The 20,778-nt window shown below is 39.6% G+C and overlaps 2 protein-coding genes across 19 annotated transcripts in view; one reads left to right on the forward strand and one right to left on the reverse strand.

The window, feature by feature from the left end:
• Positions 1-20,778, forward strand: part of GIN1 (gypsy retrotransposon integrase 1) — a 271,168-nt gene that overhangs the window by 38,630 nt on the left and 211,760 nt on the right. The window lies entirely within an intron of this gene.
• PAM (peptidylglycine alpha-amidating monooxygenase) overlaps positions 1-20,778 on the reverse strand; it is a 119,150-nt gene that overhangs the window by 16,387 nt on the left and 81,985 nt on the right. For 8 of the 16 annotated variants that reach the window (XM_083403808.1, XM_083403819.1, XM_083403818.1 and 5 more), the window contains exons 15-20: positions 15,941-16,258; positions 12,006-12,135; positions 6,977-7,093; positions 4,566-4,638; positions 3,985-4,195; positions 3,157-3,357 (exon numbers count right to left, since the gene is read on the reverse strand). In XM_083403808.1, the coding sequence (XP_083259934.1) occupies positions 3,157-3,357; positions 3,985-4,195; positions 4,566-4,638; positions 6,977-7,093; positions 12,006-12,135; positions 15,941-16,258 (1,050 nt within the window). The remainder of the gene's footprint in view (positions 1-3,156; positions 3,358-3,984; positions 4,196-4,565; positions 4,639-6,976; positions 7,094-12,005; positions 12,136-15,940; positions 16,259-20,778) is intronic. The other 8 variants (XM_083403812.1, XM_083403815.1, XM_083403811.1 and 5 more) reach the window with 1 other exon arrangement.

Here is a 20,778-nt window from a genome sequence, read left to right on the forward strand (position 1 = left end):
TTTGTTTGCAAGCATGCAGCCCCTCGTGTAGACTTTGGAAATAGTCATTCTAATAGTGAGGATGGACTCAAGACCTTCCCCAAAACAACAGATGCAACTTTTCAGCCATGACTGCGAGAAAGCAACTGGCAGTCCTCTGAATTAGAATCAATTGGGAAAAGGGAAATATAATGAAAAATAAATGCATGAGAAATCAAATGAAGTTAGCACTCCAGATTCTCTCTCGTCTTTTAAGCTGACTCTTGGAATATTTTCATTGATCATTATTCAAATATATACCCCACCCGTCAGTCACTTTGCTACGGGTCATAAATAGCATGAGAAGAGAATTTCCGCAAGGCAACTTTCCTGTTTCCTCCTTCCCTCTCCAGCCCTCTGCACTCCCTTCAAAATTCTCTATACCAGGCTTCCTCAACCTCGGCCCTCCAGATGTTTTTGGCCTACAACTCCCATGATCCCTAGCTAGCAGGACCAGCGGTCAGTGATGATGGGAATTGTAGTCTCAAAACATCTGGAGGGCCGAGGTTGAAGAAGTTTGCTCTATACAGTCGTACCTTGAATCCGAACTCCTTGCGAGTCAGACGTTTTGGCTCCAGAACGCCGCAAACACGGAAGTGAGTGTTCCAGTTTGCGAACATTCTTTGGAACAGAAATGTCCAACGCAGCTTCCACGGCTTCTGATTTGCTGCAAGAGCCTTATTGGCTGCAAGAGCCTCAGAGGTGCCTTATGTAAGTGGATGGAAAAGTTATCGTGCCCAATTACGCTATTGAGGATCCAAGCCATAATCCATATCTAGTATAGTCATGGTATTTGGGCAGCCAGCCTTTTAAAAGTTTTCAGCACTAAAAATAGGAGCACAATAAACCATTTCTCCTGCTTCAAGCAGGGAACCAGAGAACTTATGCAGACATGACCTGAGTTTGAGCCATAATAATTAAAGACACACCACTGAACATTAAGAGGACCAGAATGATCACAGTGCATTTTTCCAGTAAGATGATTGATAGGCCATTTTTGTAAAGATCAGTCCAGAAAAAACTATGGGCATATATTTAAAGGCTTGTTACAGATTATTCCAGACATCCAGTAGTTACCATTTCTCTCTAGAGTATCTTACAATAACCAAGAGGTTCACTTGCTAATGTTCTTGTTTTAATTTTCTATTGTTAGGTTTATATGGCACAATAAAGTATTGTAAACCATATATTCTTCTAGGCATTTGGTGATATATTCCTTCTGCTGATGTTTTTGCAGTTTTTTCGCTAAATTTGTTATCAGAATGGTTTTACTGAAATGTATTGTTTTACATACTGTGCCTTTTTGGCTTTCAACCTTTTTGTAGTGTGCAACAAATAAGTCAATTAAAGCTACAACAACAATTTTAGACTATGGTTTAGTTATACATGATTTGTGAACAAGGGCTTATATGGGCCCACCTGTCTGTAATGTATTCTGTGTAATGTACCAGAAGCTGTGACTCTTGTTCCTAGCCTTTTCACACCTTTGAACATTCATTTACAGCTATCTTCTAATTACTAGATTTCTACTTGCCTCTCCAACAGAGATATTTTCCTCAATTGAAAAAGTTCTCCCTAAAGAGAAAACACTGCCACTACTGGCATATTTAGGCAGATTCTATTCTGTTTTCGTACGCGATGACAATCTTGTAATTACAGTCTTCTGGGCTGAAAACTGGCTCCAGGACAGGAGTGCTTTTCTCTGTTACAAACTACAGAGACCAACTACACCTGTCATGGAATTCTTACCATCCTTTCCTAGTACAAACAGTAGCTGTGGGAAGGGAGACCCATTTAGAGGAGGGGTGATGCTCTGGGGGAACAGGACCTAATTCTTTGTTCCCACACAGCAGGTCTGATCCAAAACACATCTCAAAGCAGTTATTTGCCCTATAGATGCATTTTGAAGTAGAAAAAGGTGTGAAGAGTGCAAATCATGACATTTCCAAGTCACGCTGAGCTTCCTCTGCAAATAAATTTTGGGGTACCCCATTCCCACAGTGAATGGTTTGCTAGTAGGTTTCTCCTTTCGGGGAAATTTAGCAATGCAGTATGGCTGAACAAGATGCAACAGAATTACCACCTCAGCACATATTTACAAAGCTGAAATATGATTCTAAAAAACAGTTTTAGTGTATATTTCTGTTTCTCTCCTCAAATACTACAATTATGTTTAAACAGCTCATTAAATTATTGCAAACTTTTCAGTACTGAATATTATCTAGACAATATTGTACTTTTGTATTGTAATATTTGCCCTTTTAATTTTCTCTCTTTCTTTATGCTTCAGTTTTTAATTAAGAGGTTTAATACCCAGCATTCTTGTCCTCACGTTAAAATTTCTAATTTCTTCCTCTACTGGTGTAGAAATATTTTTGTGTTCTCTCTAATGACACTTGAAATAGCTTTTGAATCTGCAGCCGCCGATGAAGAAGGTGGTATGTATTTAAAAAACGTTTGTCTCAGAGGAGGCACATTTATTTCTGCCTTTAACGTTTAGATATTGGCAGCTATTACTGTTTATGATAGTGAGACAGAGAACAGGTTTTAAAATCTCATATAAAAACGGTGAGATCAAACATAGCATGAGTTGGCATATACAACCATTACCATGACCACCAGCACCACTGTTTATTCAATTTATATCCCGCTCTTCCTCCCAAAGGAGCCCAGGGTGGAAAACAGATCTTAAAACAATATAATTTTAAAACTTCTAAAATTATCCCTCTTGCACACCCCCAAAATCTTCTCTAGGGGTAGACATGGACTCAAAGGAGGGGAAAGAAACTGGAACTTGCGGTGTGCAAGTGGATTTCTATTGTACAAGTAGGCTAAGACATTTCTGTAATTAAACCTGAGAATTTAAACTTGAGAAGGCTCAAGTTTCCTACCCTAGATCCAGTTTTTATAAAACTGTGGTCAAGTTAGATAACTGCTGCTTTCAAATTGCAGCATGGGACCACAAAAAGACTGCCACAGAGGCTTAAAAAAACGCTGATGGAACTTTCAATCCTTCAAATTAAGTACATTTATTATTTTAATAATATGCTATGAGAAGAATACTTCTACTATCACTTAAGGGAAAAAAGCAGGTTTCTCATACATGACATTAGGTGCTGTTGTTTTTTAAGTTATTACCTGGGGCATAAGAAACTGCAAATACTTCTCTTCCAAACAGTGGGTGCCTGATTTCTTTAATAAATTCTCCCGTTTCTGGCTTAAAACACTGGATCCGACCATTTTCTCTGTCTGCTACACAGAGTTGACCAAAATCAGACACCAGTGTTAAGCTGTGGGGGATGCTGAACTGGCCAGGTTTAGCTTGTCCAACAGAACTCTCTGAAAGGAGAAAACATCCAGTTAAAGTCCAACAGCTCACTACTTACAATGAGAAATTCCTGATATTTTAAGCTAACAAGAAACTGTACACTGAAATGGTTTATGGTCCAAACATATTAGATTTCAAACTGTGCACTGAAAGCATTAAGCATCCTATTCACAATGTCCGGTGTTAATAACTGAATTTCATGCAACAAAACCTGGTAAGAGGAGGACTGAAATTTCTCCACAAGAAGCTAAATAGATGTACAGTGGTACCTTGGTAGTCGAACGTCTTGACTCCCAAACGCCACAAACCCGGAAGTGAGAGTTCCGGTTTGTGAACATTTTTTAGAAGCCAAACGTCCAACATAGCTTCTGATTGAGTGCAGGAAGCTCCTGCAGCCAATCGGAAGCTGTGTCTTGGTTCTGGGAGTCGAAAGGACTCCTGGAACAGATTAATTTCGAGAACCAAGGTACCACTGTACATGGTAACATTAGGCCCATTCATAGGCACTTAAGTCTAATTGTTTTCATAGAGACTTAAGGTGTACCCAAACTTCTAGACTGGATCATTTGTGTGGCACCATAAGCTATTTAGGGAAAGAGTGGGTTTATTAATTGAATTAACAGCTTTCTATTCAGTACCTTCTCCCCACTGCATGACAAACATTCCATTTGGAGAGAACTGGACAATACGACTATTGCAGTAGCCATCAGATACGTAAATATTGCCAGTAACTGGATCCACTGCCACATCTGTGGGTTGGCAGAAGTGGTTTTTGTCGCTCCCAGGTTGCAAAGCCCTCCCAAAAGACAACAGAGGAGATTCCGCACCATTCGATGCCAGTTTGAATACCTAGCAATATAAAAGGGCAAAAAGTTCCAGGTCATTTAATCATATATTATAGGTAGACCTGCACAACCCGCTGCAGATTACATCGTAGGCCTGTCCTCTAGAAAATGTCTTTCTCCAGAGAACAGTTGCGTATACATTAATATTCATGAACCCAATAAAGAAATCCATCATCAGACATGTAACAATGTTAATTCAGTAGCGTTTCTGCATGTCAATCCATGGTCGTTGTGCTAAATGAAGCAGCTGAACATTTGGCAAATATCCCTCCAAGTCTGAGAAGAATCATGCTGTCAAGTTGTTAACAAGAGAAGCTAGCTAAATTCAGAGTCACACAGTTAGTACGGTACTTCTGGAAGCTAGTTGTGCATACCTGATGAAGAGCTACATCTGTCACCCAATAGTTACCATTATGATCTATGCTCAAGCCGTGTGGTAAATAAAACCTGAAAACAAAATAAAGGAAAACTACATTAAGCAACGGGGAAACAAGGTAGGATAGTTTGTTCTGTTTAGTCACCATACAAACACCTGGACTGATGTTTATATAAAGGAAATCTTCTTATCCTAATTTACTGGAACCCTGAATGCCTGTTATTTTTCGGGCTGCATTATCCTGTCATTCCTGAGTAAATGGTTTAATTTGTGCTACTATTGACTTTCATCCTAACCTTCACCCAGTGGCCAGTTTTGAAATCCTCCATGCTGTTGTTTGTGTGTACACACCCTAAATTTTGTTCTCTTCTCCTGTTGAAGAGCGAAGAGCACTCGACATGAGCATGGGAAGAGACAGACGGCTTTCGATCCCCCTGTCCATTTCCTGGTCCAAATTTTTAAAAGCCACTGTTGTGTCCTTAAAGGAAAGAATAAGTTCTTTTAAAAAGATTTTATTGTGTGCCGATTTGTATTTGTATTCCATACCATGCATCTTCCCACATGGTAGCACTGTTGTTTGGGGGTATCAAATTTTGTAACATAAGTGCTTCACTCAGGAAAATGCAACACTTCAGTACATTCACAGCCATTCTAACGACAGTGAGGAACATGGCTGCATGGGCGCCTTGGGCACCTACTGGATTAAATGTGCCGTGTAATTTGTGATGAGTGATATAATCTCGCCTGGGCATTATTTCAGGCTTAGTGGTCATTTTTTATGTTACTTTGCTGGGAGGAAAGACGTGGGTCTCAAATACAATCAAGGTTGAAATGTTAGTAAGGAAAAGCAGTTTCGCATAGCATCATAGTTTCATAGTTAAGGTAAACTGCATTAACAGGCATATTACCCAAACTCTGCAGAAAATTGATACTACATATACACTTAGATAACATAAAGACTGGTGGCACATTTTGTGTCGCTCGTGAGGGGTCGGGGGCATTGTTGGGACAGCTGCTGCCCTAGACTTTCCTGCTTCTCCTCAGAATTGAACAGAAAATGAAGTGTGCTGCCAGTGAAGGGTAGCCTTTTCTCAAGGTTGTTTTGCTAGATTTGGGATCATTTCCCACTGTATGTATTCTTGTGTTGTTAACTCTTCAAAAAGGCTTCTTTAGGAAGAGAGGGGAGGGAGACAGGAAAATCTCCATGTTTGCACTATGTAGGATCGAAGCTCAGTTTTCTTTGGCATTCTGTTGCATACCAATAATTCTATCTTTATTATAATATGCTTGTTTAAAAATATGACACATCTCAAGCTCCTCATCCCAATGAATTATTCCCATCCAAGTACATTTCATCTTAGTTGCTCAGCAGGCAGCACCCCTCAAGACTTTTCAAAAATGTGTTTCTGCAGATGAGAAGCACACAAAATCCACACGTGCAAGCACACACTTAGAAAGATTAAACGAAAGTGGCAAACTTTGGGCTAGTCACACTTCTTTGAAGTCTCTCAGCCCCACTCACCTCACAGAGTGTTTGTTGTGGGGGAGGAAGGGAAAGGAGAATGTGAGCTGCTTTGAGACTCCTTAAAGGGAGTGAAAGGCGGGATATCAAATCCAAATCCAAACACCAAGACTATCTGGCTCCAGAAGATAAATGCCACCTACATGTCCACAGTTATTCCACGGAAAATATGGCACTATTTTTGCTGTAATGCCAAAATGGCTAAAAATGCAGTTAAGGCTAGTTTTGAGTGATCATGGAGACACCAACCTTAGTTAGATGTATCTGCATTTGCCCAAGGAAGGATAACTTGGATCAAGTGTCTACTAAATATGCACTCACTAGTCTGGCTACAAAGTGGGGACTGCATCAACTTTTATATATAAACAAGACCATGAAGTGGGGTGGGGTTGGTGAGAGCCCCATGCTCTACTGGTTTTATGTTACCAGAAGTAAAGCAGCTATGAAAAAAGGTCTTCAAGCAACAGAATGTTGGGATGGTTTCAATCCCACGCTTCATTTCATGATAAAAGCAGAACTATACATACAAACACTTTATAGCCAAACCAGAGAGTAGGTGTTTAGTATATTACTTTCCAGCTTGGGGCAGGTATTATTTTATCCCATTTATCCTGCCATTCTAATAGGAAAGCACAACACATCTTTTTGGTCTTTCTGCCTCTTGAGGACAGAATATTTGCTTTCTATCTGAGTTGGGTTCATTTGGATCATTAAACAGTGAGCAGGTAGGAAGGGGCATAAATTATTTCCAGAAACTTGAAAAGTTTATAATGTTTGAAAACAGTAGATAGATAGAGATAGAGATAGAGATAGATTGCAATGAAGTGAGGAACTTATTCAGCACAAGGAAGGCAAACGTAGTAATTTAAAAAGTAAGAAAGACTTACAGATTTCTTCCCGTGGAATGAAGAACTGCTGAACTATTGGGATCTAGTACAAGAATAGTGCTCTCTTTAATGGGCCCAAGTCCTTTTTGTTGATAAATGTATCCACTGTCAAATGAACTACAGAGAAAAGAAAAACTGATCAATATACAAGGTAATCAATCAGACATTTCAGAATCTTTGGGTGGATGCCAGTAACAGGTGTGGCACAAATGTGGGTTCTCCACTCACACAGGCACGCACACATTGCCATACCATATGTGTGCCTTAATAATATAGCTTGCTATCTAAAAACAAAGAAACGGCAATTCTCCCAGGGTGTAGCACATTAAAGGAGGTTTTCTCTCCTTCTCCTCCTTTCCCAAACAGAGAAGCAAGAATCTTACTGCACACAGCCTCTTCTTCTGGACTGTGCATTTCATTTCCAGGAGGTATGCTCACATGAGTTCACTGCTGCAGCCTCAAGTGCACCATTAACATAGCAAGTAGGAACAGGAAAGATGTTGTAAGATTGGATAATAGTGAGCTCTGAGTGGCTCCAGAGCAGGCTGCAGATCTAAGGTGCTCATGAAACAGGAAGTTTTCCTACATGCTCCAGTGTTTCCTAAGACCAAATTTGAGGAAATGTAATGCTTCCTGAGCACTTGGGAGAGTATCCCCACTCTCAGTGATCTCTCTAAGTGCTGCTGCTTACATATATCTGGCTTTAAAATAAATAAGCAAACCACTGCAGATGCCACCACCGAAATCAGGTGTATATGTTGGAAGGAGGAAAAATGCAAGGGAAGGGAGAGTGGTCTGCCACTGCTGCTGTACTTGATTATTTTATACAGACAGTTGACAACAAAATGAGCTCGAGTTTTTGTCTCCCCCCCCCCCCGCAGTCTATTTTACACTGAGAATTAAAGTATCAATAATTTTGAAATTCACAGTAGGCTCATTGTGAGCCATTTACATAAGTATAAGGCACTCATACTGTTATCCCAATGAGAAATTATTAGCTATACTTCTCCATCAGTGCAAGAAGCCTTTATAAGCATTCCAGCATAAGTGCTTAGCATTGATTGAAACAGTGTTAACTGACTATGCCCATGAAAGTAAATAGCATTTAATCTAATTACATGTAAAATTGTAATTCAATTCTCATCCAAAATCTGGGAGCTATATATTTTTTCTGCACGTTTATTTATTTAACTGGCTTCTAAGTGCTTATAGGGATTGATTTTTAAAAAACAGGAGGCTTGCTTTATGACTTTAGATGAGTCTGCAAACCAAATTATTAACCCTGTACATTGCAACAACAAAAAGAATAAGCCCCACATAAAATATTTATGCTATAGCTTTCAATTAAGAAAAGTGGCAGGCCACTCAACTAGTTGTACTTCATTGATTAGTACATTGATTTCTTTATTAAAATTATTTGCACATGAAATCTGCAGCACTTTTTAATTAAAAATATCCATCATGCACTTAGTGAATATTGTTGCAAATACCTTTTATCTGGTTTTTTGTAACCTCAGGCTTTCCAGAACAGTTACCATTTATTAATACTGCACAGAAGTGCAGTTAAAAACAAGTGATTGTTTTGGACTCACATGGGTAGGCAAACTAAGGCCCGGGGCCCGGATCTGGCCCTATCGCCTTCTCAATCCGGCCTGTGGACGGTCCGGGAATCAGCGTGGTTTTACATGAGTAGAATGTGCCCTTTTATTTAAAATTCAGCTCTGGGTTATTTGTAGGACCTGCCTGGTGTTTTTACATGAGTAGAATATGTGCTTTTATTTAAAATGCATCTCTGGGTTATTTGTGGGGCATAGGAATTCGTTCATTTTTCTTTTCTTTTCAAAATATAGTCTGGCCCCCCACCAAGGTCTGAGGGCCAGTGGACTGGCCCCCTGCTGAAAAAGTTTGCTGACCCCTGTTTTGGAGTCTTGTGATTTCATGGTCAGGCCACCAGCAATGGACATTGGGAATGATCACAAGGGTGAGCAAAAGTAGCAGGTACATCTTAAAAAGTTAGACTAGTGTTGGATCGGTCTCTTGGATAATATGCTTTAGGAACTACTCCCGTGATTTAATAGCAGTTTTCAGGATTACTTTCAAATATCCAAAACCTGAGTATTCACACACAACAAAGGATATCTAACAATGCAGATTTAAAGAAGATTATAAAGTGCTGCAATAATCATTGCTTATGCTCTGCATTCTTATTTCCCTAGCATGGTAGGCTCTTTAAAATATAGCTATTTTCCATTAAGAAATGAAGCAGTAGGCAGGAGCAAGCAGTAACAGTGGCAATTAAATGATAATCAACTCATCTTCTTTGATGACTATTATATTCATATAAATCCATAAGGTCCTTAAGTACTGACCTATGGCAGCTTTTACACACAATCAAGCTACTACTTATTTTGAAGGTTTTGCAATTCCTCTTTCTCTCTCTCCCATAGGAGCCAGGCCACATTCCCATTTTTACTATAAGGAGTGAGGCCTGGGAATAAGAATGAAGAGTCCATGGCAAAGACAGGAACTAATCTCAAGAATCCTAGATCTAATTCAACTTCTCTACTGAAGCTGTGTGTGAACAGATTAACCATATTAGCATATATTTTGAAGAGCTGATACCTCTCTGGAATGGGGTGGGTGAGGAAAGAAACGGACGACTGACGGCTTGTGGTTTGTTTGGGGTGAGATATGTCCAAACCTAGACTCACAGTTTAATGCTAAGCCAAACCATGTCTTAGCTCCAGGAAGGGCAGCAAGTAGTTGCGATTTTTGCTCTAAGAACCCACACATGTGAGCTCACACTTGGCCATGTTTTGGCTTAGAATCATGTGCAAAATGAACCATACAGAAGTTCAAGAGGCATTGTATTCAATAAGGGGAAATGCAAATATTACACTGGAACTTGCAAGAACAAAGCTTCCAGATGGTTTTCAAGATAGATAACATAAATGCAAAGGTAATTTCCAGACTAAAAGCAGACTTGAGACATCTGAACACCTGCCAGAGTTATTTGGCATAACTCCCTTGAATCTGCTTCTTCACCACCCAAGCAGAGACCATCCAAAAAAAACCATACACACTCTAAGATGGTGATTTAAGCACCCCTTCTGCCAAACCTCATGTTCTCTGCAAATTTGGGAAAGCTGGGGGAGTACAGGAAACAGACACACATCTCTAGATCTTGCACTTAAGTGTCCTACAGCACAAGATTAAACTGCCTAAAGTTCCCAAGCAGTCTGCTGCATTTGCTTGTAGGGATATGCAGCTTTTATGTGCATGTATTATTAATACATTGCTAGCATTCTGTGCAGTGCCTGAAGCCCTGATAATTTGTTTGCCTCTTTCCTTGTTGTATGATGGGGAAGCAATCAACCAGAAAAAATGAAGAGAGTTCCTAAGGCTGATAATTGAGCACATTTATGATTGGTAAAGAACATTACACCCAATTAATAACTTTGCATTAATTTTATGGTTATGTGCATATATTTAGGCAAGCTTGATAATAGAGGCCTATTATCACAAAATAAAAGGAAATATTTGGTGAAATCCGCTCCTTTAAATAATTAACATTTTTCTGATTCTAAAAGCTTCCTGTTATTAGTAATGTGTACTCGTATGCAGATGCCTTATTCAAATTTTCTTCAGTAACTTAAATATCAAATAAAGCAAAGGTACCCATAAGGGTTAATAATGGGGGAAAACTCCAAAATTCACAATTGAGCTATACCATTATTAGGACCAACCAAATCTCCACAAATTGTATTCCCTCAAGTAATTCATTTTAATTCTATCCATTTTAAATTGTTTTGTACACTGCTCAGTTTTATCTGTGATATAAAGTTTTTGTCTTAGTTTTTAGGGACGCTACTGTTTGTCATTTTATACGAACTGATATCGATGTTGCTTTTTATTGTTTTCTGTGAAAACTGTTTAGAGTTTTATTACATTAAGCAGCATAAATGTTTTATAAGCAAGCAAATAAAAATTGTGGCAAACTTTCAACTTTCAGAACTCTTCATCAGGCAAGATGGTACATGAAGACGGTAATGGGATGATGAGCAAAAATAGATGGGATATTGTAGCCAGGAGGTTGGCTCCAAGATGGGAGATTGCAGGCTAAATAAATCCCATCCAGTTGCTACCAATAGCAGGTTACACTAGTAGAGTGGTATTCAACTAAATAGGGTAGACCCACTGAAATGAATGAACGTGACTAAGCTAGGTCCATTCATTTCAATGGTTCTGCTCTGAGTAAAACAGTTGAATACTACCCGCTAGGATTCTAGGTTAGAGAATCTAGGATAAATGGCCGCTCCTCCATTCTTCGAGACGCTAGGGCAGGCTTGTAACCCTGAGTCAAATCACCCTTATACCAAACACACAAGTTCCTGGAGCAACCTTTGCATGGGTCTTCATTATATTAACGCCGTTAGGAATGACCAGGCTTAATTTGGAATTAGTTTACTGATATACAATTTAAAATCAACCAGGAAATGCAAAACACTAGGTAAAGGTAAAGGACCCCTGGACGGTTAAGTCCAGTCAAAGGCGACTATGGTGTTGTGGTGCTCATCTCGCTTTCAGGAGCTGGCGTTTGTCCACAGACAGCTTTCCGGGTCACGTGGCCAGCATGACTAAACCACCTCTGGCACAACGGAACACCGTGACGGAAACCAGAGCACACGGAAACACTGTTTACCTTCCCGCCTCAGCGATACCTATTTATCTACTTGCACTGGCGTGCTTTCTATCTGCTAGGTTGCCAGGAGCTGGGACAGAGCAATGGGAGCTCATCCCGTCATGGGGATTTGAACCGCAACCTTCCAATCGGCAAGCCCAAGAGGCTCACTGGTTTCGACCACAGTTCTATCTGCGTCCCACGTGCAAAACACTATCGTCCAGCCTATATGGAAAAACTGCTATCTTGCTTGCCTCACAGAGGAAGTCAGTACAGAGTGGGGAGATAAGAGACACATACAGAGGCACTGATGAACATATACTTTTAGGCTTACGAGTGCTTGCTTACTTTGCATCCCATACATGATCGCCCCTGTGGAAGATGACCAGGTTACTGCTAGAATCCAAAGCCAGCCCAGATACCTGCCCGAGTTTGAGGTTTATTCCAGGCCAATCAACTACTTCTTCTATGTTTAAATCTGGAAAAGGAGAATAAGGTTTACACGCTGATATAAAAATATTAGGTAAGTAAATAATTCAATGGCTAAAGATAGAATCAAACAAGCTCCAAGCAACATATTCGTATGCAATATAATAGTTACAATGTGTTCATATAACAATACAGTCCGTTCAACTTCCAAAATGTTCGGAAACCAAAGTGCGGCTTCTGATTGGCTGCAGGAAGCTCCTGCAGCCAATCGGAAGCCGCAGAAGCCACGTTGGACGTTCGGGTTCCAAAGAACATTTGCAAACTGGAACAGTCACTTCTGGGTTTGCGCCGTTTGGGAGCCAAAACGTCTGAGTACCAAGGTGTTTGGGATCCAAGGTGCGATTGTACAAAAAAGAAGCCTTAGAAAAAAAGATATTTATGATCAGCAGCAGCATCTAGAACCATGAAACACTTTCTCCCTTTAGAAGCGTAAATATGCATGTAGCTTCCAATACAGAAGCTCCTGTTTTGTGGTTTATGCTACGAATACCAGTATTTCCAGCCTTCAAATTTATCATTTATAATACTCCTGGTTGAAGCAGAGTGAGAGGTGGACGAAGAGAGGCTATTTCATGAGCTTGGCTGAATGATCAGCTGTCATTTGGCGCCTCCTGCCCCTGAACTCAATCCATGTAGGGCTTTATAAGAACTTTGCAATTTTAATAATTAGTGTTTGAGTTTTCTTCTTTTCTCCCCCCCCCCCAATACCCTTTTCTTTAGTATAACCTATTTTAGATTGTAATAGTGTGTCTTGTCTTTAATCTGTGTACAACACCTGGTAAACAGCAGGTGCTTTATAAAACATATATTTACATGCATTTAATATTATGTAACCTACAAGCCAATTACAAGCATGTACCGGTAGTCAGAAGTGAGTGCAGTGGCCCACTTCTATTTATGCACAATTATTAGTAGTAGTAGTAGTCATCGTTGTCACTTTTTTTATTTACTTAATGAAACTCCAAGCAACTTTAGGATTTACCTAAGACAGGATATTTTAGGATACTGTAAGAGATTTTAAATTACTGACTTGCTGAAGCTGTTACTCTTGGGACATACAGTTCCAATGAAATGTACGATTACTGTAAGGAACTAACACCAAAGATCTGATCTATGAATGTTTACTTGGAAGTGAGTCCCACTGATTTGAATGGGTTATTGCCAAGTAAGCAAATTTAGCATAAATCATCCTTGTAACTGTTTACTGTTGAGTATCTAGTCTGGCCATCTTCTCTCTGAGAGGTGGGGAAAAAACACACACAAGAGACCTCAGCATATTCATAGTATTAACACCATTTGTCATATATACCATTTAAAAAATAATAATTTCACACTATATTTGTGGGGTGATAACGGCTAATAAAGAATCTAGTCCATCAACCTAGACAATTAGGCTGATTTGAATTGCAATAATTTCATATAAATTTGCATAAAGCTTCTAAATACTGTATAATTCTTAGGGTTGTTTTTTTTCTTTTGCACAACTCTAGTCCTGTATTATTTGATAAACCCTTTACTGCTCAGCCCTGTGGATTTGTACAACAAAAGGTATAAATAATAGATAGGTGGATTGATGATAATCATAAGTAAGGAAAAAACATTCTAAACCAAAAGCAAAATCTATTATGGAATTACTCTAATAGTCCTAGCACAAATATTGCTTTTATAGCTTCCAATGAAATATTCCCCTCTCCAAACACACAGAGGAGATATCTTACTGTAATCAGCATTCTTCAATACTATAACAGAAAAGCCAGTATTTTGTTCACTCCACTAGCATTCACCAGCATAATTAAATCTGAAAACCACTTTTCCTGCAAGAACACAAGAACAGCTTTCTAGATCAGGCCAATGGCCCATCTAGTCTATCATCCTGTTCTCTCAGTGGCCAGCAGATACCTATGGGGAGCTTGCAAGCAGGACACGGGCACAACGGCACTCTGGCCAACTGCAATTCCAAGCAACTGGTATTCAGAGGCATACTGTCTCTGATAGTGGAAGTGGAACATACCCACTGTGGCTTAAATTCAATTGAGTTCAGTTTCAAATTATATTTATCAAGTATTTTGTTGGCTGCTTGTTGGTAGAACAGAGAAAACAGCCCATAGTAAATAAGAATTGTCTGCACAGTCCTATGACTATTAACCCAGAGGTCAGCCCCACTGAGTTCAATGGGACTTATTCTCTGATAAGCGTGCAGAAATTTGCAGTCGAAAGTACTGCCCCTCTTTTCTCCTCTGTTAACAGTAACAAAAACAGGCAATCAGTTTCACAGATACCTTATTAAACTTCCACAGTGTACCAAAGGCTTGGTGGTCATTTAAAACAGCATACATTAATACCAGGTTAACAGGAAGCATTCCACACTAATGTTTCAAATAGAAAATCAGAACCAGGAAGATTGTGAATCATTTAAAGCTGCAAGGAACAATACATTTGGCAAGTGCCACTGTGCTGTACCATGAATCTTGGCTGAAATTCTCTCAAACGAAAAAAGACAACACAGATATTGGCTCAACTCAAGACGTTATGCCAAACCATGGCTTAAAAAGGTTAAGCTATAGTTTGGCACAATGCATGAATTGGAAAACCATATTCTGGTTTGCTGGCTGAAAAACTAAGAAATCATGGTTTCATAATGGTTTGCAAGCTGTGTGCTTGGCATGGTGTCTGAATCGATAAACCACAATTACATCCACTTCTCTGCCTTCATAAGTTGTTACAACACGGATTGGATGTGTTAAGGTGAACGCTATGAAAATGGCAGAGCTGGTGCAAACAAACAGTTCTGAACCATGGTTTGGGTTTTCACCTATGGTTAGTACAAACTGTTATTAGGTATGATGTCTGAATTGAGCCATTGTAATTACTTATCCAAATAATTGCTCGTAAGGGTGGTCTACTTATACAAACAGCATATCCTTGGACAAAGGTATTTGCATGAATTGCGGCTCTTTGTCCCTTATTTGGGGAAAGGGAAAGAATCAGTACAAATCTTATTATGAGGAAAGAAGAGCTGCAGTGTCATTAAATTCCTTCCACTGATGCTGCATGACTCATACAACTACCGCATGAGTAGTTATTTCCATGCCATCATTGCCTATCCCAGCTCTATGTTTCTAGAAAATTACTTAAGAAGTAACTATAATGTTTCATATTTAGAAAGAGAGAAGCACAATGAAAATATAATATAAATGCACATAACATATTGTTACTAGTCAACAAGGCATTCAAGCTGAAAAATACAGAGGGAATAACTACCCTCACAGGAGAGTGTGTAATAAAGCCAGCTGCACAGTAAGAAAAACAAAGTCAAATAACTGAATTTACCATGTTCAAGTTGGATTACTCAATTTAGAAAAATGTAACAAATAATTCCAGCTCAGGTTTTCTGTTTATATACCAAAAATAAAACTTCTGATACTAAATTAGTCTTTTCTTTTAGAAATAAAGTATGAAATACAATAATGTATCAAATAAATCTCTCACATAATACATAGCACCAAACTGTACAGCTGACAACTAACATACACATGAAACAAAACTTACTAAACCTTTGCCACAAATGGGAAGGATAATGTGAGCATTGCTTCAGTGATACTGACTCTTATGTTGAACAAAATGAATTTTTCATCGGAACATCTGATGTAAGAGAGGAATGTCATGTAAAACTTCAATTTTTTTTATTTAAAAAAATCATTTGATGTTCTCTTCCAATTTTGCTAATGTACAGAGTAGTTTATAGTATTGGATACGGTAACATTTTATAATAAAAAGACACAACCCTAACCCACCTCCTGTACGTTCTTTTTCCCAGTTCCCACTGCCAGGTTTAGGTGGCTGCAAAGCAAGGTGCCTGTTCTCTGGTGGCCTCAGGGTGGATTCTAATCTGTGGAATTTGTGGATTCTGTCTCTGACAAGAATGGCATTGGCCCTTTCATCTTTATTGGAAAACTCTCTGGCATCAGGCCAACCAAGATCCTTCTTCTGGACTACATTAGCAATCTCTGCTACAAGATCTGATTCTGCCTTTTCTGTAGGGTTATACTTGTGCACATGAACAACATCTTCCCTTTCTCCTAGCAGCTTGGAAATGAGTGAATAGAAATCACCTGCACAGAGAAAAAGAGAGAGAAAGAGAGAAAAAAAAACAGATAAGAGAAAGAGGCAGAGGAGGCGGACAGACTGCAAGATTTTGTTGTGAGCTTGACAAAGAGCAGAAATAGGAAGTTATTCCTAAAAGCCAACTTGGTTCAAAACTTCTGGCTGCTCAGGAACTCTTGACATAAATCACAGGCTGTTGCAGTCCTTAAATTTACACAACAATGCCTTTTTTTGACAAGGCATTTCAGAACCCAGGCAAATGAGGCCCCTTGCCTCTGGAAGGCTGTCCATGGGGGGGGGGGAGCATAACTTTAGGAAGGATTATTTTAGCATTATTTAGCATTGGAACACTGGTGTACTTACCTCCTCTGAAATTTGCTACTAATAGCTTTCCATTTATAGGAAGCAGAAATTCAGAAGTGAAACCAGTTTGAAAGGAAATATATTCAATTTTTCACTAGATTCTACAGAATGTTAATACAATCTGGAAGTGAACCAGTTGCAATTGTCGTTGTGTGTTTTCCCCTACTGTGTGCTTTTTGGAACTGCATTAGCATGGAAATGGTGGAAAAATTACAGATTGGTAAATTCTCCCACAGAAATGTTTGATAGACTCATATTTTTTTTAATATCTTTAGTTATATCAGATTCCTAACATTCTGGTTTATACATTATCTGTGTTATTTAAAGTTCCATACCTAGCCAATATCCTTTTCCCCCAAGCAGTGTTGTTAGCTAGATTGCCTGTGCTAGAAAATTGCACCATGTTTATATGAAGACTGCCAGGAAGGATTCCCCACCCCCATTTCCTATGTTGCCTGGTTTCACTTGAGTCTGTTTCCTGTGTGTTGAATATGACTTTTTTTAATAAAAAAGTCAGAAGATCGACAACTTTGTTAATTCAACTATTTCAGAAATGATAAGCATATCAAACATATTCAGAATATGCATCCAGAATTCAGGAAAGAATAGCTAATATGCACCTACTGTGATGCAAGCTCAAGGTTTGCTAGATCTAGGCCATTTTATCACATTTGAGTACAATCGTAACTAAAGAAGATACAGTAGAATATTTCACTTGAGCACTCCAGATGTGCACCACACACTCTTCCACTTGCAATCTGAAGATTACTGTTATCAAAGCAGGGCAGCTTACAACTGTTGAAGCACACTAGAGTATATGACATATAAATAAAATAAGAAAGCAAGGTCTGGTAGAAGCCTGAAAGAAGAAAATTAAAAAGAAAGGAGGAAAGGGAGGTATTCATTTACTCATTACACATCACTTAAAACTAGCTGGGTAGATTTGAACGGGATCCAATTTGTTGCTGATGTAAACACACTTGCTTACAAAGCAGCAGCAGCAAGCTCTTCGCCGTCTGCAGGTTTTATGTGCGGCCAGCGTCAGTGCAAGCCATCAAGAACATATTGTTCTACTCAACAATTTTGTTAAGAGCCAGCAATTGTCGGCAGCTGGACATGTGTTCAGTTGTGCTACATCTTATTCTAATTTGCATCTTGACACCAAGAGCCAAAACTGCAAGGCACATCGGCAGTGGCAGCCTGAGGGAGGGAGCCCTGCCCTGAAAGGGACTGGCATCTGGCTCCTCTGGCAGCCATTTCCAGACCAGATAATTTCTTCTTATAGAGTCCCTGTAGAGCAGAGACTCAGAAGGCAAGTGACAGCTTGAACACCTAAAGCAGGCTTCCTCAACCTCGGCCCTCCAGATGTTTTGAGACCACAATTCCCATCATCCCTGACCACTGGGATCATGGGAGTTGTAGGCCAAAAACATCTGGAGGGCCGAGGTTGAGGAACCCTGATCTAAAGCAACCGGCCCAATCTGGTGCCCTTCAGCTGTGTTGGACTACAACTCCCATCATTCTTGACCACTGGCTATGCTGGCTGGGGCTGATGAGAACTGTAGTCCAAAACAAACAGGAAGGCATTAAGTTGGGAAAGGCTGATCTAAGGACTAAGGGAGACTTGCATTTGCTTCCTCCAGTGCCTCTTGTGTCAGCAACCATGAGCCAGAAACAACAGGAGACATCAGAACAAGCATCCTGGGTGAGGAAGCAATTGCTTCCTTGAAGATCTGCTGAGGCTCAGCGCTGCAGCAGCAGCTGGAATATCCAGTGTTGAGAAGGGGGACTTGTACACATCTGTGCCTGTTCCTAACAACTCTTCTCTGTTCTGTTGTATATTAGAGATAACCTAAATCACCTTGAGCTCTTTGGTTAGCAAGAGGAATATAAATACTTCAAATGATCTATTCAACCTCTGCACTGGAGGAAAGGGCTTAGTCCTTTATCACTTTATGCTTCTTTCTTTCTGTTTTGGATTGGTGGCTGTAAACAGTCCGTAAATAAATATCCCCGCCTTGGTGACACAACCATTAACTTCCGCAAATATGCTGGCTCACAAGTATTTCCATTAGACTGAGAGGATAATGAATTAAAAGGTTAAGGATTTCAATTATTTAGACTTCTTTTAAAAATGCATTTATGGAACCATGTCATAAAATCTTCTTAAAAGTTTCACATTAAAGCAATAATAAACGTAAATGGTAAGCTAAGGCTTCAGGACTCTCACGGAAAATGCAATTTTAAGAACTCAGCAAGGGGGGAAATTAAGTCTTTTCAAAATGACCCTAAGAGAGTCTGTCATGTTTATAAACAGTCCTGGCTCAACGGTTCCAGCTAAATTTCCAATTTCAGCCTTTGGAAGGGGAATGTCCCCAGTGAAATCCCCTGTCAGAAAATAATTATCAGAGTTAATAGGGCCAATTTTGGTGAAATGAACAAAGCAAATTGGAGCTGAACATAATGTGTTAAGCCATCCCCACTAACATGCTTGATAAAACATCCTTAATGTTGCTTTCCTTCAACCACATACTACTGCATTTATGGCCAACTCTTATCAGATGCTTTCTGCTGTTACAAAAACCACAGCACAACCACCGTCGCCATCGTCCCAGCTGCATTTTAAAATCAGTTATGACATATACCTTTCCTCATACAAGGGATTAATCCAATTCCTGTATGCCTAAGCACCCTTTGTAGGTGATGTGTCTATATCTTCTGCTTTGGTACCTGACCAAACATCCATGAGGAATTGCCTCCCAAATAAACTCAAGTATGAAGGGTGTGGCATGGGTGGGGGGAGAAAATCAAACAGCTGTTGACATTTCATGCTGTATGTATGCAAACTTCCCTTCTGGCATCATTATTACAAAAGCCAGCAAAACGATAATCTACCTCACATTCCTGTTATTTCAAAGCTGTTTTGTGCAAGTGAGAGCCACGACTCTGCGATAAAGGGTTTAATATTCTGTTGGGAGCTGCCCAGAGTGGCTGATGAAACCCAGCCAGATGGGTGGGCTATAAATAAATTATCATCATCGTCATGATCATCATTCCTGTCTCCCAAAGAGCAATAATACCCAATGGCACCATGTGTCTCAGTGGCAAAGAACAAGCTTAAGAACATAAGATGAGTCCTACTTGATTAGACTAAAGGACTATCACAGTGGCCAGCCAGATGCCTTTGGGAAGCCCATGAACAGGATGTAAGTGCAATAACTCTGTGCTACTCCTGATTCATAGCAACTAGTATGCACATGCATTCACATTACTAGCAGCCATGGATACTTCACGAATCTGTCTAACCCCCGGTTCAAATACATCAAAATTTACTAATTTTAAATGGCCCCTATCCATCCCCAAACAGAGCCAAGGTTCCAACTGTGAAGGCATATTGAGGGCTTACACTCATTTAAGGTATAAACCAAGTATGAGTGACTACTATCCCCTATTGTCCCTCTGCAGCTAATAGGAGCGACATGCGGCTTCCACTGAAGAAGGCCAAGTCTGAAGCCCAAATGGTGAAATGGGCAGCAGCAAAAGACAAGGTTGTTTTGTTCAGGATGTTTCATCTCAGGAACTTCCATTACCTGAGGGATAACTCAGTCAGTAGAACATGAGTCATCGGTTCAAGACCCACTTTGGGCAAAAAAATCCTGCATTTCAGATTTTTAGGAAACAATGAAACATGCCTCTCCCCGCACCCCCCAGCTTTTAATGGAATTTGATGTTGCCACTGAAGTGGGTTTGCCAACTGCTTTTATCTATAACTTTTCCACAGAGAGATTTTTTAATGTTATTATTTGCTGCCTAAAGAAGGCTTGTGACTGATAATAAATTTAAATGATAAATAATACCAAATGAGATGAATTAAACAACCCTCTCATTTATTTATATCCTTCAACACCTTTCTGATATTATTGCTATATTTTTCTCAGTTCTGTCACTGAACTCGTCCAAATGGCAGAACAGAAATATCTCAAGAGGAAAACATTTCATTTGTTTAGATATCACACTGTTTTTTGTATGGGCACTTTAAAACAGCTGATTCTGCATTGCTTGAAGCCTTAGGCACTCTGGCGCTGTGGCAATCTCAACTTCTCATCGAGAACTACATATGCAACCCACTCCTCCTACACTGAAAAGATAGAATATGAAGTCTCAT

Source organism: Podarcis tiliguerta, assembly GCF_965153285.1.
Source record: "Podarcis tiliguerta genome assembly, chromosome: 11".
Classification (NCBI taxonomy): domain Eukaryota; kingdom Metazoa; phylum Chordata; class Lepidosauria; order Squamata; family Lacertidae; genus Podarcis; species Podarcis tiliguerta.